Source organism: Euleptes europaea, chromosome 10 (genome assembly GCF_029931775.1).
Source record: "Euleptes europaea isolate rEulEur1 chromosome 10, rEulEur1.hap1, whole genome shotgun sequence".
Lineage (NCBI taxonomy): Eukaryota > Metazoa > Chordata > Lepidosauria > Squamata > Sphaerodactylidae > Euleptes > Euleptes europaea.
In genome coordinates this window covers 35,513,010-35,536,075 of record NC_079321.1, presented here as the reverse complement: position 1 = coordinate 35,536,075, position 23,066 = coordinate 35,513,010, and the positions used below count along the sequence as shown (strand labels likewise).

Here is a 23,066-nt window from a genome sequence, read left to right as displayed (position 1 = left end):
ATCACTATACATAAATCAAATGTGGCCCCATGAAACAAACTCTCGATTTGTCTTACTCTTTTTTGTCATGTGTGCATGTGGAACCTGTGACATTTGTGGGGGGGGAGGGGCAAAGTAACAAGGAAGATAATTTTAATACCTTCTATTCTTCGACCTTCCACATACTGCCTTGCCTTAGTCCACCTAAGGAGATCCCCATGCACAGAAGCAATTTTCCACATGTGAAATCGCTTGCCAGATTAAGAAAGAATTGTCAGCATATAGTCATCCAATTAATTGTGTAGGTGCTCTGTATATATACTGCATTATTTTCACTGGAATATACATTTGAATGTGTACTGAGACACATACTGATTTTCCTGCACACACTGATATAATCCTTCATAGACAGGAACCCATTCCTGCCACTTTTCTAGGCTCATTTAGCATTCACACACTCACTTCATAGCAGGAGGAATTATGTTCAATTTCCAAAGTAATGCATTTTGCTTCAAAAACTAAGCAAGTTGTCATTTGAAATGACATCATCTTATAAAATGTACTTTATAAACACAGGGAGTTTAATTCTCATACATGTCATTTTATAAATACCTGTGTGTTTAGCAGAATCACAATTAATACCTTTTCATTATTTTTGGAATCAGTGGATGTCAGCACAATTTCTAAATTAATATTCAAATGAAAATGAGTGTGATAACTAATAGTAATAACTCTGTCTAATTACAAGGATATCACATAACTCACAGGATTTCCCCATAATTTCAGAAACTAGCTTACAGGTGTTGTGCATTTGGCATTTATCCTAATTTTTTGACATTTGGCTCTTAATTGTGCAATGCTCTCAATCAAATCTCTTGCTTTCAGCTTCTCACACATCCTAGTCTGTTCCAATGCAAAAATAAATACATAAATTAAAAATCAGCAAGTTAATTTCATATCCTCACAGTTCTGAGAATACAGACTATCTGAAAGATACAACTCAGTGGTATGACGCAGTGATTAGAGTTTTGGACTAGGACTTAAGAGACTAATCCTGACAAGACAGAAGCGTTACTGGTGAGTGGAAGTTCTGACCCAGGACTGAAAGCATCACACATTCTGGATGGAGCTGCATTCCCCTTGAAGGAACAAGTCCATAATTTGGAGGTGTTCTTGGACCCAGGCATACTGCTGGATAAGCAGGTGGCAGAAGTGGCCAGGAGTGCCTTTAACCAGCTTCAATTGGTTAGTCAGCTATGGCCTTTCCTGAACACCACAGATCTGGTTTTCCCCGGGGGGTTTTCCCCGTTTTGAATTTTGCTGTGATTTGTGCTGGTCTATGACTGTATTCATAAAGATTGATTGAAGTACATGGGGGCAGATAAAACCAATGACAGACTCCATTGAGGGACAGGAACAGGAATGGGGGGGAATACAAACTGAATCAACCTTTCAAAGGAGAAAAAAACAATAGGGTCCCATGCCACTCCAGTTGAAAAGCATCCGTCAACAATTCCACATCAGTCACAGCTAGTGAGCAGAAGGGGGGATATTTCACATTGAGATAGGAGGCGAAGAGGTCCACTTGGGGAAGGCCCCATCACTGGAAAAACAGGATAAATAATGGTCTGTAATGCACCATTCGTGAGTCGAGGTAATGTCCCTGCTGAAGTAGTCTGCCGTAGAGTTTACAATTCCGGTGATGTGTATGGCCTTGAGAGATGGTGCTGCATAGCCCGTTGCCGTAACCGATATGTTTCCGTAGACAGGGTGACAGAACCTGTATCTCCCTTGCTTGTTTATGTAAAATTTTGTTGTAATACTGTCTGTTGCTACTAGAACCCATTTGTTGCTGACTAGGGCTTTAAGAGAGATCAAAGCATACCTAACTGCCCTGAGTTCTAGATGGTTGATATGCAATTTTAATTCAGACTTAGACCAGTGCCCTCTGACACAATGTGGGGCACAATGCCCCCTCCCAACCTAAAAGCGGTATCAGTAAAAATTAGGAGGTTGTGAAGAGGGATGCCAAACTCACAACCTTGTAACAAATTTCCCCATTAGGACCACTACAACACAGAGAGCACTATGTTCCTGCATGTGGAGAGTTTCTTCCATTGTGGATCCCTCTGAAGACTGACGGACTGCAAGAGCCAATTTTGTGTCATAAAAGGATGGGCAAATGGTGCTACACTAGTTGTGGAGGACATAAGGCCCAACAGCATCTGAATTGCTTTGGTTGATTGAAACTGTTAGTGGTTAACATGAGAACCATGGCCCTTAAGGCAGCTGCCCTATCTTGTGTCAGGAAGGCATGACCCTGTAACAAGTCTAGCCGGGCCCCCATAAATAGGATGTGCATAAAACAGATTTATTCCAGTTAATCTGAAATAGATAGGACATAAATAGATTTATCCCAGTTAATCTGAAGACCTAACCTCAGAGAGAGTGGTCATGTGGAATTTAGGGATGTTTAGGAACCTGTTGAGTCATCTTAGATCTAGAATGGGACTTTTTTTCATAACATCAACAGCTGGAACAAACTCAATGGCCCCTTTATTTAGGAGCCAGAGTTGCAATTCAAAAAGAAGAACAGGTGGTGGATTAACAGATGAACAAGAAACAGGTGGACCACAAACATTTAAAAAGTGACTGTGTCGAACTATGGTGAGCACCCAAGCATCATTAGTAATGCTCTGCCAGGCGCAAAAAACACAGACACAGTGGGGCATTTTTCACGGTAGATTTTGCTTCTGTTTTGCCACAGACTAAAAAAACCCCCACGATTTAAATGTTTTTTTCATGGCCGCGATTTATCCCCGTCAATTATCTGTAGTTTTGGTTTTTCATGGGAACAAAGTATGCTGTATTTGACAACGGTTTGGTCTGTCCCTTTTGCAGGAGGCCTCCCCTTCCAACAGGCTCATTGTTTATGCCTGCTCCCAGTTCCTCCCCAACTCCGCCCAGCAGATTACCTCGTGCGGTTCACAAGCCCCAGCGCAAAAAACAAACACCAGTCCCTCTGGTCTCCTCCATTTTTCTTCCAGCCTCGCTCTGTTCTGCTTTTGGAACAGTCAGATTCCAAATTGGGGGGGGAGGGGGGCAAGGCAGCGCTTTCCTCAATGCTTCCCTCTATTTTCTATAGGTGTGGAACCCATTGCCCTTTAATGATAGACAGGATTGAGGGGGGGCAGGGAATCCATGTGCCCAGAGAAGTGTTTAGCTGAAAGTGGGAATGGCGGGGTGGGGGGAGAGGAAAGAAGGCCCCTGGCTTGCGCGCTAGCCATGATCCGGCCACATTGCATCGTGAGAGACGGGAGGGCTCCTAGCTTGCGCACCAGCCCCAATCCAGCCAGTGTGCATGGCAGGGGGGGGGAGAGGAAAGAAGCCCCCTGGATTGCACGCCAGCCATGATCCGGCCACATTGCATCGTGAGAGACAGGAGGGCTCCTAGCTTGCGTGCCAGCCCCGATTCAGCCAGTGTGCATGGCGGGGGAGGGGGGAGAGGAAAGAAGGCCCCTGGCTTGCGCGCCGGCCATGATCCGGCCACATTGCATCGTGAGAGACAGGAGGGCTCCTAGCTTGCACACCAGCCCCGATCCAGCCAGTGTGCATGGCGGGGGAGGGAGAGGAAAGAAGGCCCCTGGCTTGCGTGCCGGCCATGATCCGGCCACATTGCATCGTGAGAGACAGGGCTCCTAGCTTGCGCGCCAGCCCCGATCCAGCCAGTGTGCATGGCGGGGGGGGGGGAGAGGAAAGAAGGCCCCTGGATTGCGCGCCGGCCATGATCCGGCCACAGTGCATCGAGAGAGAGGAGGGAGATAAGAGCAGGCTGGCCACCCCTCTTCAGAAGAGTGATGGGAGGGAGTTTTGTCTTGGGTTTTCCGCTCTCAGGATGCACATTTTTCTCATCCGATTTCTCAAAAAAAAAAAACTCCCCTCTGGGGCAGAGGGGCCAACATTCCCTTCCCTTGAACAACGCCCCCATGGGTCCAGCTGCCCTAGACTGAGCTGCCACCACCACCACCCCCAGCGCACGAGGAGCACATGGCGTGGCCTCGCCGGTCTCCCCCTGGAGCCGTCCGTCCGACGTCCCCCTGGGCTTGGAGGTGTGGGCCCAGCTCCAAGGCCCATCCCAGGCGAGGGGTGGGGAAGGCATGCGGGGATGGAGGGAGAGAAGTGCCAGGGTTCTAGGCAGGCAGGCAGGCAGCAAAAGGGGTGGTATTCTTGTCCGAGCGTGAAACTCCCCCAGCCAATCCCCGTTCTTGGGGGAGGAGAAAGGAGACGTCCCGGGGAGTGAAGCAAACATTTTTTCATGGGCATCCGTGCAACAAAACACCTGTCCACAGGAAAGATCATCTCAAAAGTGGTTTGGATTGCCTCTCTTTTAACGCGCTTATTTTGCTCAGTGGGGGAAAAGACAGATCTGCAGTGAATAACCAAAATTTGACTCCGACACAAATCAGCGTCGAAATAGCAGCAAATCTCCGTGAAGAATACCCCATTGGGATGTTATAAATGGCAGCGTCTGGTCTAGTCATTGTTGATTTTTACCCCTGCCAGGGCCTTCCCTCAGGGAAGAGGGGGCATGTTCACCACGCTGCCTTCCCAGAGCATTGCTTAGCAGGAATAACTTCTGACACTATTGGTGCCCCTGGTGGATAGGGGAACCACTGGTTCTGAGGTGGACCCCAGTAGTATGGAACCCGCTTAGAGGGAGGATGCTCGATGCCTGGTGAAGGTGGAGGCACCTCAACCACTTCATCATCTTAAGATGGAGACGTCACAGATGGTCTTGGAGTGTGGGGGCGGGGTCTGATGACCTGGAGGCAGCAACGTGTCCAGCCTCAAAGTCAATGGGTGAACTGAAGAATGAGAAGTCTTATGTTTTCACTCAGATGTCTTTTTCTGTGGGGTGATTCTGAAGAGCTGTGTGGAACCGAGGGTAGCCTTGGTGCTGAGAATACTCCTGATTATGATGTTGAGCCCAAGGGCACTGAACCTGAGGGAATGCAGGCCCTCTGCTCTGATTCCTTGAGATAGGGTTGGTGCTTGTCTGGAGTCCTTAAAGCCTTATCCCAAAGAAAGGCCTTTAGATTGGAATCCCTCTTTTGTCAGGCTTTTGGAGTAAATAGCTTGCATATGGAGCAAGTACCAACACTGTGCAATTTGCTGAGACAAGTGAGGCAGCAGTCATGGTTATCAAACTGCACCATTTTTGTTCTGCACTTGGAACATTTCTTGAATGAAGCCATCTAGAAGGAAAACATCCTGTTTTCACAGCTGCAAAGATAGAACTGAGGGAACACTTTCCCTGCCTCAATCATGTGCTGATTTGAGAAAACTCCGGCGCATATCAGAGGGGAGATGGAGGGCTCCAACTCTCCTAGGAAAAGCTACGAAGCTTTTACAATCATTCTGTGCAGCTGGCCTGCACAAGCACGGTCCCCATGTGGAACTGCACAGAAGCCATGAAGATGACCTGAAGAGATCTTGTCTCTTAGCTGGTGGTTTATGCCTTTCCTTTTTATTAAATTGATTAATATATTTATATCCCATGTTGCCTCGTTGCTCAAGGTGGCTCACAAATCATAATAGTTAAAAACCAACAAAATAAAACACTAAATAACCTCCTCCTGCCCAGTGGCCTTAGACAAGTTGGTCATTTGGACTCAGGACTAGCCTAAAGTTTAGTCGAATATTGTTTGTATATTTAATATTATTTTTGTTTTATATTTTGATTGTCTTTTTATTGTTGTAAGCTCCTGTGAGTCCCCCAGGAGAGAGAAAAAAGCCTAATAAATATTCTAACTAAATAACAAGTAATAATAAGTCGGGAGTTGCCAACTTTTTTTATGAGAACTGCTTCTGAGCAATGAAAAATGTTCTGAGCACTAGAAACAGAACATGGCCTAGGAATAGGGTTGCTAACCCTTGGATTGCAACTGGTGGGAGGCTTTGGGGCAGAGACAGGCAGGAATGGGATCACATGACTCCAGTTCTAGGCACATGATGTCACTTCTGGAAATGATTTCACTGCATCAAGTGATGGTCTAGAGTTTCCCCAAAACGAAATGGTAAAAATTATAAAAATTGGTAAATTTTCTAAAGCTGCACATTTGTGGCAACATCACGTCTGGGTTCCTAGCTCGAAGTGACATCATAATGCCACTCCCCCCTATCATGCTGCTCCACTGAGCATTGGTAGAGAAGTACTGGCAGGGGTTCCTCCACCAGCATAGGTCATCTGATAACCCTAACGAACAAGAGCGCCAGAATAACACTATCAGCTAATCAGCACAGAGAAAAATCCTATTGAACAAAAACTTTAAAAATAAAACTAGAGTGGATCTTTTGATGACCTTTTCATTGATCTTCTAGGTGATGCAGAAGCTACTCTGCAGCAGCTGGTGAGCTACAGGTTTCTCACGTGCTACCTGTTGGAGATGCCTGGTATAAATGTATTCACTTGGCACCATGAACAAAAGGGAAATATTTGCACTGTGATACATATATTCAGCATTTCACTTCATCTCATTTACATTGCCACTGCTTAATCACTATCTTTTATATCTATGAACTGTTACTGAAAAATTTAGCATCTCTGATATGCCAATTCTTCTCAAAATACCCTTAGGGGCTATTATATGACACAAGGAAGGAGTTCTCCCTCTGTCTTTTATTCATCCAAAACACTTGCAAAAATCTGTATACATGGGATGGAAACTATCGAAGTGCCTTTATGGCTTGTGAGAATCGTTATTGGTGCCTGAAATTCCCATCTGCAGGGTTTGCATCTGCTAATTGGGAATAATTACCCTAATTACCTATTTGCATTTAGCAACGATTGCTGATATCTATAATTTCTCAAAAGCCTTCTTCCTGTTCCAAGACGGTAAATCCTTGTATTTGCAGTTTTTAATACACAAAGGAAAGGAATTCACGTGGCGTTATGCTGTTCAAGGTTCAGCAGCTGTGTCACGACAGAAGAAATGCCTTGCAACAAAATGGGGGGAAACTTGCTCCAAAATTACTTGCTAGAACCAGAGTGACCTTTTGTTCCAATCACCAGTTGCATTCCATAGCGATCAAGTTGCAATTTCTATGTGCATTTCACTATTCACATTGGATGGCGCTTTGTACTTGGAAGATGTTCTGTATTGGGCTAAACGTGCCCAATGAAGTAAACCCCATTGTGAGGACTAAAGTAATCCGCTACATCTTTCAGAGCCATTTTCCCCAACCCAGGAAGTATAATAGAATCAGCGACCTACTTTTCTAAGCAGTTGTAAGGATTGCTAAGATAACAGGCACTTTTTGTACACTTCGGAAAATCACAATGTAAATATTAGGGTTGTGCAAAAAAAAAAAAAAACAATCGGTAAATTTTGGGTTCAGGTTGATCATGCCTGATTTTTTTCGGTAAACCCGGAATAAGCTGAATGCCCATACCGGTAAAGGGGTATTTCGGCTTTATTTACGGGTTTACTGAAAAAAATCGGGTCCATTATAGTCAATGGGGTTTTTTTTTCCAAAGCTCCTGTGGGGCCATTTTTGGAGGTAGAGTTCCCAAATTTTCAGGATAGCTTCATCCTTTCCCGACCAAAGAGAGGCTACGTGAAGTGTCAGCTGGGCCACAGACCCCGGAGCTGGGAGGAGGAGCAACTGGCTGTACCTGGCCAAAAGCAGCCGAGGAGCCAGCCAGAATGCCGGAGGATGGCTGGACACAGGAGGCGGCAGATGCAGAGACATGGAGGCGGGGCCCACCTCCCATGTTGAGCGAGGCACCAGACGGCCCAGAAATGGAGATAGGGCAGAGGCCTACCCCTTCAGCAGCATCCATGCCTGGGAGCAAGTGGACGAGGAGAGCTAGGGTGAGGGACATAACATGCTGGATAGGCTTGGGAGGGGTGTGGCTGGAGATGGAGGAGCAGTAAGTCCTCTTGGGCCCAGGAGAGCTCTCCATTAGGGTGAGGCCAGAAGTGGAAACTTTCAGTTTTTGGAGCACTATGCATTTTGGATTTCTGGATAAGGAATATTCAACTTGTAGCAAGCAGCCAGCCTGGATGAGTCATGCAAGTTGAGTGGTCGCAAGTCACCTGGTGGTTGCTGCCAAGCCTGGTCCTGATGAATCCTCCCTCAAAGGCCAAAAGAGGTCTGGAAAGGGCTCCGCCCCTCCCCCTACCATTTATTTACAATAACCAAGTCTGGAAGGTTGGCAATACCTCATGGTATTTTAGCAATGGCCACTGAGAGCATTAATTTATTAAAACTACTGGAGCTGTTTCTATTATTGGAGAGAGAGTTAACTTCCCAATTTTTATGTTAAGATTTCAGATTTTTCTGCAAATGTGAGATTTTTTTCCACTCAGGTTGGTAGAAAGATTTGCTTTGTCTGCCCTGGCTCTACTCTCTGGATTTAATTATTCACCGATTTGGCCATGTTGAGAATTAGATATATTGATTATATTCAACTGTTTCCAATTATCTGCTAGCTAATGTATTTCCAGCTGGCCTTCTCACAACTTTTGTTCTCAAAACCCTGCATATTAGATTATTCTAGCATGCCAGTGCTCTCACTACAGCTGACTACTCTTCCCTCCTTTCTCTATCACACTTGCATAAAGCCACAGATGGGGTGGTGATTTTGCTGGGACCAGTCAAATCCTTAACATCCCCCTATTTAACTTTTTCTGGTGCTACAGCACAGCTCAGCAGGGAAGGGCACAGAAACCTTTCAAAGGGCTAAAAAGGGGAGTAAATAAGCAGAACTCATTCCCCCCCCCCCACGGCTACTCTTATTTAAAGGGGAAAGCTCTGGGAATGTTTTAAGTTGTGCTTTCCATAAGCATGACATCTGTCAGGTAGATATGTAGACATTTCCCTTTAATGCAGGCGCTTCCTGATTTCCATGGGAGAGAAGACACATTGCCTTAAAGAAAATACCGACAGCTAGAACACTGACATCTGCTGTTAAAAGACCTTTCCCCCTTCTTTTCCAGTTTTTACCTTGCTTTCAGTTTATCCCAAAGAAATTTTGACAGCAGTCAGACTAATGCAGAATGGGAAAAAATAATATACATGTACCTTATTATTACTATCTTTAAGAAGATTCAGCAATTCAGCAGTCATTTTGTAATCCCGAATTTGGCACAAGGCCTTGGACAGTAACATCATTTGGCTCATTTTTTGGCTTTTCAACAATGAGAGGAAAAAGTAGTTTGTTTCATTTTATTGGTATGAACTAGTATTTTTGGAAAACAAACATTTATCCAATTAAACCTAAAATGTATATTCTAAATTCTATGGATTATCGACTTCTACCTTTTTCTCAGATCCATTTCTAACCCTTTCTAGTAAGTGTGCTGATGAATGATGCTATTATCTCAGACTGTTGAGATCTGTTCCTCCATCATTCACTTACCAACCACAGCAATGTACTATGCCTTATCATTTATTCAAGTGCTACTTATTTCCTCCATAAATTAGGCAAACATTGTTGGCGAATATCATTGCGTACCCAATGACTGAATCTCAGATAGGTTAATGTAAACGGTTTGAACACAGTGATAGGGAATGATGATGTCTTTTCTAATGTGAGAACAAACAGCCCAGTCATCTGCTTACTCAGAAGGAAGCCCCACTGAGGTCAATGAGACTTACAGCCAATTAAGTGTGCACAGAATTGCTGCCTACGTTTTCTTTCCCAATTAAAAAATATGACTTGGGGGGGGGGGGGCTGGAATAGTCTCTCTGCAATGAGCATAATACAGCAAAATGTACTGGCAACTAAGGGGCTGTGCTATAGATGTGTGTGCAACAAAATACCAATGCTGTTTTGTAACAAAAAGGGGGGGGAGCCATTTCAAGAGACAGGAGATCTGAGTGGAGAACTAGCAAGGGGATGGTAGCATTTGGAGCCTTGCAGGGAAAAAATGGTTAAGGGACACCAGAAGTGGAGGAAGAGTCAGTAGGGAAAGATTAATCACCTCCTCCCACCTTTTTACTTCTCCGTTCCAAATTTCACTTTACTGAAGATGATTTTTGCTCTAAAAATGGTGTCAAGGATTTCTTGCCAATTCTTCTACATCATGTGAAGTTAGCAGCTGTCCAATTGAAACGAATGGAATTGTAGCTGATGTCCCTTTCAACAGAATGAATATACTCATGCTGCTGTAGACCATGATGTGCTAGTTTTCTGTTTACATGTGGTATGATGGTGAGATGGAGGTGCATTCACATGAACACATGAAGCTGCCTTATACTGAATCAGACCCTTGGTCCATCAGAGTCAGTATTGTCTAAGACTGGCAGCAGCTCTCCAGGGTCTCAGGTAGAGGTCTTTCACATTACCTACTTGCCTAGTCCATTTAACTGGAGATGACGGGGAATGAACCTGGGACCTTCTGCATGCCAAGCAGATGCTCTACCACTGAGCCACGGCACCTCCCTTTGACACTGTAAACCCACTCCTGCAGTCTGAAATGGCAAATGCCTGGCAAAAGTGCCAGTGTGGTGCAATACTTAGTGTCAGATTAGGATCTGGAAGACCCAAGTTTGAATTCCCACTCTGCTCAATAAAGTTCACTGGGTGAACTTCGGCCAGCTTCTCCCTCTCAGCCTAACCTACCTCACAGTCACTTTGGGTCCCCAATGGGGAGAAAAGTGGGATATAAATATCTAAATATATAAACTTGCTCACTATGGGCATCTTCTGTTTATAAGCAGTTGGTCTTAACTTTTGCTAGCCCAGATCCAAATTGTTTCGTTATTACTCTTTCTGTAATGTGGGGACTGTCTTTGTAGTTACTTGAGAGCCAGTGTGGTGTAGTGTTTAAGAGTGGTGGTTTGGAGCAGTGGACTCTAATCTGGAGAACTGAGTTTGATTCCCCACTCCTCCACATGAGTGGCAGACGCTAATCTGGTGAACCGGGTTGGTTTCCCCACTCCTACACATGAAGCCAGCTGGTTGACCTTGGGCTAGTCACAGCTCTCTAAGAGCTCTCTCAGCCCCACCTACTTCACAAGATGTCTGTTGTGGGGAGGGGGAGGGAAAGTGATTGTAAGCCTGTTTGATTCTTCCTTCAGTGGTGGAGAAAGTCGGCATACAAAAACCAACTCTTCTTCTTGTTACTTAGCATCCATGGTCTGATTCAAGAGTCTACATTGTGTGGTGGATTTATAGGGACTGCCTGGGATGATCCAGCCCTACAGTGAAATCATTTGCACAAAAGCCGCTTGATCCATGATTCTGAAGGCTGTACGAAATGCTTCCAAAAGCATAACCACAAAGATGGCTGCCTAATGGAACAGAGTGGTGATGGAGTGGTGATGCACTGCTAGAACATGTCAGAAAACAAAGGCAGGTAATGTGTAAGATGGTAGCAACAAATGATCTAGAAAGTATCCATTCAGGGAACCCAACTAAAACTTAAAATCCAGCAGAATCCTCCAAACAAGAAAACTATCAGCAGTTGGAATAATATGGGACTTACTTCTGAGTAGACCTGCTTAGGATTGCTCACTGAGGGGCTTATCCATGCTAGTCTATTTTAGCCTATTTTAGTCTATTTAGGTACTAAAATAAAATAGTAATGAAGAGCTTTTTCTGAAGTTATACTAGCAATGGGATAAAATGGCTTGTATCCTACCATTCCAATAAGCAAAATTTTAAGGTTTCCTCTAGTCTAAACAGCCTTCCCCCCAACTTAGTGGCTCTTCCAGCCACTTAAGCTCACTTAGGAACTTCCTCCAGCCTCAAGTAGGATACTGCCCAATGTTTGTTAAAGTCTTAGTTTTTTTCATTAGTTCTTCTAATTTTTAATGAAGTCTTATTGTAAGACTAATATACATGACCAATGTGATTACCATTTATATGTTGAGTCTACTAGAGAATACTCTATGTGTGTGTGTGTGTGTAAAGTGCCGTCAAGTAGCAGCCAACCCATGATGCTTGCAAGCATCATGTAAGGTTTTCAAGGCAAGAGGCTAATAGAGGTGGTTTGCCATTGCCTTCCTCTGCATAGCAACCCTGGAATTCCTTGGTGGTTTCCCATCCAAGTAGTAACCAGGCCCGTCCTTGTTTAGCTTCTGAGATCCGATGAGATCAGCCTCGTCTGGCCCATCCAGGTCAGGGCACTAGAGAGTACTACAGTTAATTAATTAATTAATTAATTTCTAAAGGCTAGTTTCATTTCGTCTATTTTATGTTTTATTCCCAGATGCAGATGAACTATGCAAAACTAGGGAACTTTAAAAAATAAAATATGTAAAGCATGCACACAGAAAGCCCTCTGGCAAAATTTTTATAATAGCATGTTCCATTTCGATTAATAATATTAACTACATTTAGCTCTTACCTGAAGGTAATGGCATGGCCTCAGGGAAGGTTTGATTTCCTGATGAACTAGAGGCTTATCTAGGTTAAGGGATGACTTGCGATAAGCTTCTTTAGCCTGGCTTACGGTAAGCGTCGACCAAGAACTCCTTTTCATGTATTTCCCATCAGGGGCCATCGCAAGCCCTTCACAAGCAGAACATTTCACATCATTGTTACTTTTTGAAGTCTTTAGTGAGAGATCCCCAAAGTGTCCCTGAAGAGCCTCGGGGTAGCAATGAGAGATATGGTCCACGTGATGCCTGTTTACGACGCTAGGTGTTCGGTAAGTGCTATCGCTATCCAAGTTATCATCAGAACTCCACCAACTGCTCATTCCAGTTTTATGCTTACTCTCAGGTTTCCGCTCTTTACTTTTACTTCTTTTGCTATGTTTAGAATGATGTCCGTGATGATGGTCTTCACCTCGGCCATCTCCCTTTGTCCCATTCACATTGCTCTTGGAAGATCCTTCCAAAGAATGAGATTTTGTGAAAAGTTTTTGTACTGAATGAACAAGATGACGTATTCTCCCTGGACTTTCGCTACGTTGTTCAGCAGCTGTTGAGGTCCTCTGGTACTGTAAAGTATGAAAGCCATCCCTGTGGAGAGGAAGTTGTTTTTCAAACTGATCCAGCAGATTTGCAGGGATCCGGTTGATCTTAGGGTTAGGGTGGGACATGGTGCAATCGTCTCTAGTATCGTAATGTGGGGTGTAGTGCATTCTGGGAAACGTGCTACTGGACATATGATCACCCATAACCATGGGCATCATCATGCATTCTGAATGGATGGAGCTTCGCGGTGAGCAGCGATGGTGGTCCATCGGGCAGCTCTCCGTTGGGCTGAGAAGATATGATTGCCTTGAATCCTGGCCATGATGAATATGATCGAGGGTGTGTTCACATTCTTCATTGGATGCTAAGCCACAGGTATGAGCAGAACATAATTGTGGTTGATTGTGACTGCCAGATAATCCTTTCATGTTCCTTGAAACAGGAGAGAAACTTTCCTCATTGAAGGGCTGAGTAGGAGACCATGAGTACGGCTGGTCTGTGAACAAAGCACAGAGACACAGCAGTGAGCCAGAGGAAATCTAACAACATGGTTAACAAGTAAAACATAGAGCAACAACACATTTATACTTTATTTCTGGCATTACTACAGGTTAAATTATTTGTCAGGTAAAAATGATGGTTAATTTGTTTTACTTCTTTTCAGATGGAGAACATGGAATGTGATTCTTTTTATTTTGTATTTTGATCAATGGAATTATCCAAATGCTGAGCTGACTACTTAATCGACAGAGCGGTCTTTACACACTATTGTTGCGTACTACTGGAATGATCCCGGCTACATAATTTATGCTCTTTTGAAGGACTACTGCAATAACTACAGATTCTTCTGAAGAAACCACTTGGGCAAATCCCATATGAAATTTCTATTCTGAGCAATAAAAAATCTTTTTACCTATTTTGCACCAATGGCCTTGGCCTTATTTTTATCCCTAGTAATTCACCATTAAAAGGCAAGCACCGGGTCATTCCTGACCCATGGGGTGACATCACATCCCGACGTTTCCAAGGCAGACTTTTTGTTTTACGGGGTGGTTTGCCAGTGCCTTCCCCAGTCATCTTCCCTTTACCCCCAGCAAGCTGGGTACTCATTTCACCGACCTTGGAAGGATGGAAGGCTGAGTCAACCTTGAGCCGGCTACCTGAAACCAACTTCTGTCGGGATCGAACTCAGGTCGTGAGCAGAGCTTTTGACTGCAGTACTGCAGCTTAACACTCTGCGCCACGGGGCTCCTAATTCACCATTACTTCTCCATAAACACAGACACTTAAAAACTGTGCTTGATAGGGCCAAGTCTAACCACAATTTAACACTTCTTCAGATGACAATCTTAAGAGCAGTTACTAGGAAGTAAATCCCATTGAACAAAGTCTTACTTAATTCTGTGCAAATGTATTTAGGATTTGCCTGTTAAAGTATCATTGTGTTGAGCAGGTACTTAATTTTTTCACAGAAATTACCGAGGCTTAATGGTGTTTTGTTTGGGGTAGACTGTATCCATTTTTAACGGTGCTAAATTGATCATTTCTGCACATGAGTCTGGGTTCTTCTTCTGTAAAGCACCCATAACAAGTTTTTAAAACTTGTTTTTTACGTGTCAAGTCCCAGTCCATATACCTATATTTCACTGTGCTATAAAATTGCAGCTTCTATTTATTTTCTACATTTAAATCACAGCTTTCTTTTATTATGGAACAAGACAGCCTACCAAGGCTTCTCAGATGGTCTCCCATCCAGGCATTGACCAGACCTAGAGCAGCTTACGTTCAGTGTAGTTTTAGGCTTTCCAATCACACTTTGGAACCAGCTCATACCTGGACTGCTTTTACCTACATAGGTCCTAATGCAACAGGATGCATGAAATGCAATGCATTAAATGCTTTAACCACTTTTCCTTCTCACTAGCTAATGAAGACACATACTACTGAAACTTGCAGATTTGTCTAAATCTATATAATATCTCTCCCTTCCAAGCTAAAGTTATGCCTAATAAAAAAACACACACAAATGCCTTCTAATTAAAGGCATCTTCTATAGAAAGCTACACTATGCTCACAGTTTGATGAATTATTTTGCTCACTGTTATACAAAATCTTGCAGCTGGGAAATTGTGCAGAGAGCTCAAAGAGAACAGGGAATGCTTCAGTTTGATTTAAGTATTCAAAGTCCTCCTCAAATTTCAGTTTATTAAACTTTTGAAAAAGAAATGAACATCTGAGCTGTAAAAGCAGTCCTTCTCAGGAGCAGCCAAACATTTCCATAATTATATTTTAAGTGTCCTTCTTTCACAGTCTTTTTGATGTATTTCCTCCAGAAAGCATCACTATGGGAAGCTATTACAAACAAGTAGCCCATTTTAGGAGAAACTTGAAGCTCGAAAATGCAGCCCTGCTTCAGTGGATTGATTTTCAGTTGCCCATTAGCTCTTTGGCTACAGTGGAAATGGCAACCTTCAAAAATCCAAGTTGCCTATCAGGCAGCGGTTCGAGAGCTGAATGCACAAAAAGACCCTTTTCATAAGATCTGCAGCACCATCCTAAGCAGAGTCCCACACTTCTAAATCCACTGAAGTCAATGAGTTTACAAGGAAGTAATTCTGTTTGGGACAGTACTGTCTGTTCCACAAGAATTAAGTGAAAACAAACATTGCATAGTGGGAGACTGAGCAGGATGCCTACCATCTCTCCTTTCTGCCCCAAACAAAATTGCAACCATGAAATATAGAATATTAAATGTGCTTTAATTAAAAAATTTTTTACATAATCTTGAAGCAACTAGGAAAAAGTGGGTGCATGAGAGAGAAAGAGCGAGAACAAATGAACAGACTTTTGGAAGTGGTTAGCGCTGGAAAAACTGCCCCAATTATGAGTTAAGCAGAACTCCTTTCTGACTTTTGACTTGGCTTGTAATGCATTTTGTGCACCTGCTGTCTCCAAGCTTGCCTCTCTTTGATAGCCTGGGAACAGGAGGGGAGAGAAAGCTGCTTGGGGAAGAAGGGAAGATATAATGTTGCCCCCACTCCACATACTGCTCTGCCTTCTCTCTCTCTTTCTATGCTTCAGGGCAGGCTTTAGGTTATGACCAAGATCAGATCAATGGACTATTACTGTAGTCCAGCAGTCTGTTTCCTACAGTACCATACTGTTCTTCTGAGGAATATACATCAGAAGCATGCTATCAGGACCAGACACAGATAAATCTGTGAATCTGTCTAATCCCCTTTCAAGCCATCTAAACTAGATTTTGTGGATTTAGGCAGGAGACTATCTTGGATTCTCCAACCTTGCCCTTGCCACAACAAAAGGACACCAAAACCCCTCTCTGCCCAACAGCTGATCTGCAGTAGAAAAATGACACCCCTTTACAATTTGACCTCGAAGCAAGTCTATGATGCACATAGAAAAAGAAGTTGTGTGGAGGACAGCTTGGCTATTGATGAAAATAGAACAAATGTCCTGCAAGATACGTTGCATTCAGCTTTTGCATCTGTAAAGAAGCTCTTACACTCACAACTGAAAATTCATATAAAGATAAATGGAGGAAAGTACTGGGTAAAATGTAAAAGTACCCTTTTCAAGATTATGTATTATATGATTTCAATGGCCGTTAACACACTCTATACGGTTATTGCTATCTATAAGAGCCAATTTTCCAGCAAATGATAATCACCATCTTCACTTTGATATAATGAAAGTAGAGCATCAATGCAAATTAAAATTCCAGAATGGCAACTTCCATAGCTATCTAACTCAGAGACACACAAGGCAGTTTCATCCATCAAAATGTATTTCAGTTAAAACACAAAACTGATTGAACCCAGTGTGTTACAATGTGTAACTGAGTATATGCTTATTAGAGGGTAGTAAAAGTTGGATGCTTGGTCTGAGTCTAACCTTCCCCATAGAGTGTGAAGGACAGGAACCGTGGATTCAAGGGAAAGAAGGAAAATGTCAGAAAGAAAACCACTTTCAGGACAGGAAATTCTCACCTCTATTCCATTCACTGCTGACATTCACACAGTTCCCTTTGGCTCCTGATATATATATGCACCTTCACTCCTGGTGTTTTCTTTCTCTCTTTGTTGTTTGTGTTAATGTGGGAGAAACCCGGATAATGCCTATAGTTTTGTTGTGAAATAATTCTAATATTCACCATTACGACTATTTCTCTATGATCAGCATTTTTGTGCCTAGCAAGAACATAGCAAACAGTGACCGTGTCTGACTTTAGAGACAAGCTTGGCCACTGCTTACCTAGTATACTGTACATTCACAGGAGGCTTCCACTGTCCCACAGCAGCAGGAGGGTTACTCAGTCTAGAATTAGTCATTTGGGAAAGTGAAACAAAGGGATTTATATATAACTTTAGAGAGAGTCAGCAGGGTGTAGTGGTTACAGTGTTGGACTAGGATCTGAGGAACCTGGTTCAAATCCCCACTTCGCCATGGAAGCTTGCTGGGTGACCTTGGGCCAGTCACACTCTTTCAGACTAACCTACCTCACAGGGTTGCCATGAGAATAAAATGGAGGAAGAGATAATTATCTAAGACACATTGAGTCTCCATTGGGGAGAAAGGAGGGGTATAAATGAAGGAAATAAAGATATAAATTTTATAGCAGGGATTGTGTTGTGTGTGTGTTAATGTGCCTTCAAGTCGCTGCCGACTCATGGCGACCCTATGAATTAATATCCTCTTAAACGTCCTATCCTTAGCAGCCTTGCTCAGGTCTTGCAAACTGAGGGCTGTGGCTTCCTTTATAGAGTCAATCCATCTCTTGTTGGGTCTTCCTATTTTCTGTTAAATAAATATATTTATTTAGCTGATGCACTGTTACTTTTGTTAAAAGGTTTACTTCAGTTTCAACACTTGTTTACATCACATCCATCGATCAGAGGTTCCAGGTCCCCTAAATTCCTAATCTTGATCAAATCTACTCAGCAAAATAGTGAAAGGGGTTGTCACACCCCTGAGCACCCTACCCCTGGGGGTGAAGGGGTGGAGTAAGGGCACAGCCCAAAGGAAGGGAGCTGCCCAGTTAGAACCAAGTGAAGAGCCATTCTGTGTCTGCAGGAGCAGATAGGAGAAAGACCAACAGGGCTAGCTCCCTCTTGACTACAGGTCTCCTCTGGGGTAAAGGTCTCCTTGGAAGGAAGGGTCTGCTTGGGGTAAGCATGAAGAGTCATGAAGTGGGAGTGGCCATAAAAGGGGATAAAAGACCCCACCTGAAGGAGGGGGGAGGGAGCAGCTGGTTGGTGTCAGCAGAAAAGAGAAAAACAGTCAGGCTTTTGGTCTCTCCATTCAGGGCTTCTTGGGCACTAGGAAGATGACATTCCGGGGCAAGAGGGAGTACCTTACCCAGACCTGGGTAATCTAGCTAGCTCATGGTTTAGCCTTGCAGGAAGGATGCAGCAGCTAAGGCAGAAGGACCCAGGTGGAAAAAGCAGTCATGGAATTCAGCTGGAAGTAGGTGGAGATACTAAGTAAGGAACTGGCACGAGCATTGGGTGACTGTTAACCTACGGAACTGATTCTTGTAAGTGATCTGAGCCAAATTAAAGTGAAGCCTCTACATCTCTCGGGTGTTGGCTTGTTCTTGGTAATGTGGGTTGATGATGCCACATCCTAGAGGGGATGTGGTCCCTTGGACCAGGGGCATAAAGCCTGAAGGGCAGATTGACTGGGAAACATCACTGTAGCTGTACTGTGACTCTCTGTATTTTGAGAGTTATTTATCACCACTCCATCGACAAGCAAGGCCCAGGGTAGCTTACACAGAAGTAAAATACAATTCCATAAACAATCTTACAATCAATAATAATAAATACATTTATTATTATTAAAAATTATTTAAACACTAGCCTTTCTGTAGCAATGGAATTTATAATGTCAAGATATTCACTTATGTTAGTCCAGTGTGTTAATTTGAAGACCATCCCTAAGTTCACCTGTCTAAGTAGGCAGCTCAGCTAGTTTAGAGTGCTTGCATAAACCTGTTGGAGTTTTTCCCTAGATTAAAACTGTTTGAACTACTCCTCATTCTTCCGGTCTGTTTTGGAACCCAGAAACGTTACACTTCCTTTCTCTAATTATTCAAGATGGCTAACAAAATGCTGATATGCCAGAAAGCATATAATTAAAATATTTTAAAAGGTTGGTTACTAACATCAAACTCTATAATCTGTCTGGAGTCTCAACAAGAAAGGTGGACTACAGATGAAGTAAATAAATTAGTAAATTCGTTTACAATTGCAATGCAATCTTCAGCATCAAATCACCTAAACAAAAAGTCCTCAGGGAGAATGGTCTTCCATGACATTGTAAAAACAGATGGTGAAGGCACTCCCTTGAATAGGGTTTCCAACCTCCAGGTGGTAGCTGGAGATCTCTCGCTATTGCATCTGATTCCCAGATGACAGAGATAATTTCACCTGGAGAAAATGGTCACTTTGGAAGGCGGATTCTATGGCATTATGCCCCATTGCGGTCCCTCCCCTCCCAAAACCCCACCCATCTCAGACTCCACTTCACAAAACTCTCCAGGTATTTCCTAACCTGGAGCTGGCAATCCTACCTCTGAACTTTCTTGAGTAGGCCTCATAACCAACAAATACCTGGACTGAATGAAGGAGGAATAACCAATATATATGAGACAGCACCATGAGCGGAAAATGACATGGGCAGCACAGTTGTTAGATATGTTCATAGGGTAAATATGGGTAATTAAATACTTCTAAACTAAGAACTGGCACCTTAAATTCAACTGGCCATCAGGTCTACTGACTGCCTCCCTCCCAGATTTTTTCACTGGTGCCTGTTTTCTACTTTGGAAGCTGTTCAATCAGGGAGAAGGATTAGGAGGGTCTTTTATAATTTAAAACCACCCACAGGCTCTTAAATTCAAACTCTACTATGTCTGCTGACAATTTCTTTCATGAAGATATGCTATGTTTTGGGTCAGATTGTGGGTTGGCAGATTGTATGGGAGTGGGAGATATTTCTGGAAATATTCTGTCCTTATTGCTCCAATATTAATTTAGACAGTATTTCTTTCCCCATTGTGCTCTACAAAAGAGAAGGCTAAAATATATTAGATCACTTATTTCAAGCCATCAAATTTTTAGCTGACTATTCTGCCCTAAGAGCTAAGTCACAAGTTTTATGTAGCTGCTCGCTTTCTCTCCTTGTTTCTCACATGAGTGGTTCAAATTCCATTTCTTCCACACATTAAATCATCCTCATTGCTTTGCTTGTTTCCTCCTCGCTGCCCAGCCACACTATCCTGCACTCACCCTCCTTACTAATCTTTCAAATGTCAATTTACAACTCCGAGCAGCTGATAAAGTTCATTGTTTTTTCTTTGGTTGACTGCCTTTGGAGAATATTTGCCATATACTTATAGTGGGAAAGAGTGGTGTTTTAAGATGAGGTTTTAACACCTGAATGTATGATTTAAAAACTGGGAGATGCATCTCAACAAACATCATAGTACCACTGATTTGTTGACTGCTGTCGGGAGTTGGTACCTGGCCCCAACTCAACCCCGCCCTGCTGACTGAGCTGAGGACAGCCAGATGATGAACTAATGAGTGATACACCTTTTTGAGCTCAGGTGAAGACAAGGAAGTAACTTATTTGCATTGAAAACATACACTTTGCAAGCCTCATTTCTATACTGATTATACTCAAAACACACCAACCCAATACTAGCTCTAGCACGCACAAAGGGGGCCTCGTTCATTTCTGTATGTAAAGGTTTCTCCAGTTGACTCTTATTGGGAATGGGGGTGGCTCCAGGTACATTTTGAACAGAGCGCAAGGTAAAACCTGCACACAGAGAAGCAATTGCTTGGATCCAGACAGAACAATTTCCGCAGACAGAACAATTTCCACCTGAGGAACACAGCTTTCTTTTATTTATTCCTTTATAAGATTTCTATGCTCGAGGCAGCTTACAATTAAAATAACAAATTATCAATATGAACACAACAAGCCATTAAAACAAGACCAGGGGCATAAGCAGCATAAAACTATCCAAAAAATAGACCTCAAACCAAAAGCAGCCTATTGAAAAGCTGGAAAGGTAAAACTTCTAATTAAAAGGTTCGGTTAAAATATATGTTTGGCAGCCCATTCCTGAGAAAGTGGCCAAAACTAAATAGGAGGCGGCGTGACCCCGCCGCCAGCATAAATGCATGTAATCACGTGATTACACGTAGTTACGCTGGCGGTTATGCCAGTCCTGCCGGTGGCCGAGCGCTGTGGCACTGTGCCTTGCCCCTCCACTGCTGCAGCCTCTCCGTGACACCGGCACCGGCATAGAGAGGCTGTGCTGGTGCAGGGGAGGTGTTCTGGGGCAGGCCGGGGGGAGGAGCTGCCGGTTAGGCAGCTTCCTACCCCCTTTTGGCCACTTGCGCCGGCGGCTGGAACGGCGTTGCTGCGCCTGCTATTTTGCAGGCACAGCCTCGCTGTTTTCAATGGGGCAAAAAAAACCCAGTCAAAAAAAAAAAGCCTCAAAACGGCTTTTTTGTTTTGTTTAACGGCGTAGGGGAAATGGCTTAGGAAGAGGTGCCACTGCGCCTCTTCCCCCCCATCCCCGTACGTCTCAGCTCAGGAATGGGCTGCATGCCTACTACCTGAAACACAGTAAATAGGCGTCAGGCAAGTCTTAAGGGGGAGGGTGTTCCAAAGGCAAGATGCCACAACAGAAAATGTCCTGTCTCTAGTTGTCACACCCTTCACCTCTGAAGGTGGGGCACAGAGAGCTGGGCTTGAGAGACACAATAACTGGTGGGCTGGATAGTATGAGAGGAGATAGCCCCAAGCATTTTAGGGCCTTAGAGGCAAGATCTGGTACTTTGGATTACTCCTGGAAACAGAGGAGTGACCGGTAGTGTTCTTTAGACCTCTGCTAAAAGATACAATCCCCGTAACAAACCCCTGACAATAGCCTCGCTGCTGCATTTTGGACAAACTGAAGTTTTGAGACCATTTTCAAAGGTGTATTACAGTATTCTAACTTTGATTGAAACACGCCTTCCCCATTCCACTGCATCGCAAAATACCCCCTGGAATGCTTTCTCTCAGGAGTGTAATTTTGGGGAAAGTTTGGGGCTGCAGAGAGAGGGGTGAGGCAAGAAAGTTGCACTCCATCGGCAGAACGTATTTTACCCCTGGAAGCATATTGTTGGATCCAAGCCTTTTCTGGTATCTCACTCTGGTCAGCAGCATAACAACTCTGGCAATATTAACTGTAGAAACAATGCACAGTCTAGTTTTTGCTATATGAAAAAGGACACTCTTTTCTTGAACTGTATGTTGGAATCTTCTGTTGGAATCTATGGTGACGCATGAAAAGTTCTATAGATATAAAATAATATCCTCACGTTATTATGAACTGAAATTTCATGTAACATTTTATGGGCTAGTGTCTTCGTAAAAGGTGTTTAAGAAGAAGCTATTATCCCATGTTGTAGCACTTCTCACAAAGTTAGACTAGTCAGACAAATCTTGGATAAATAAAACTACTCTCTAGTCATCTTTCCAAAGGAAAAAAAAACCCTGAATCTGTTTTCTCCAAGTCTTAAAAGATTCCAAAATCAATGAGACAGCTTCATTGGAAATATGCAGAAGACAAGATTTTGAGAAGACTGCAGACATCGTGGTAGCTTGTTTCACAACGTAGCTTGTTTCTGTGGTGGTTTGTTTCACATGGCTACTTCTCATTCCCATCTGATAACTTTTGCAATGGGGACATTGTGTGGAAGGGTTGGGTGATACACATAGGACGGTGCAGCTTTTTTTTTTTGGTATTCTTCAGGTTTGGGTTTATAAAATGTGGAAATTTTCAAAAAATCCAAAAAGCTGAATATAATGGATGTGGCTTTTTTTGTTGTTGAAAAATTCAAAAACTTTCGGGTTTATTAAGCTCAAACCCAAAAGTACGTGGTGCAGAGCTAAGCGCTGGGCTCTGCACAGCCCAGCATTCAGTTCTGCACCGTTGGGGCATTCCAATCCCCATTGCTTGCCGGCGCCAAACACTCTCTGTGGAATTCGGAGCTAGCAGGCAGGTGGATCTGAATGCCACCCTCGGCAGGTGGAGCCCAGGGGTTCAGATCAGTGCTGTTTGCCTGCTT

At 43.4% G+C, this 23,066-nt stretch overlaps 1 protein-coding gene across 1 annotated transcript in view; it reads right to left on the bottom strand.

Moving 5' to 3' along the window:
- DLGAP2 (DLG associated protein 2) overlaps positions 1 to 23,066 on the bottom strand; it is a 345,317-nt gene that overhangs the window by 78,719 nt on the left and 243,532 nt on the right. The window contains exon 4 of the mRNA XM_056856455.1: positions 12,339 to 13,408. Coding sequence (XP_056712433.1) covers positions 12,339 to 13,340 — 1,002 coding nt within the window. The 5' untranslated portion in view covers positions 13,341 to 13,408. The remainder of the gene's footprint in view (positions 1 to 12,338; positions 13,409 to 23,066) is intronic.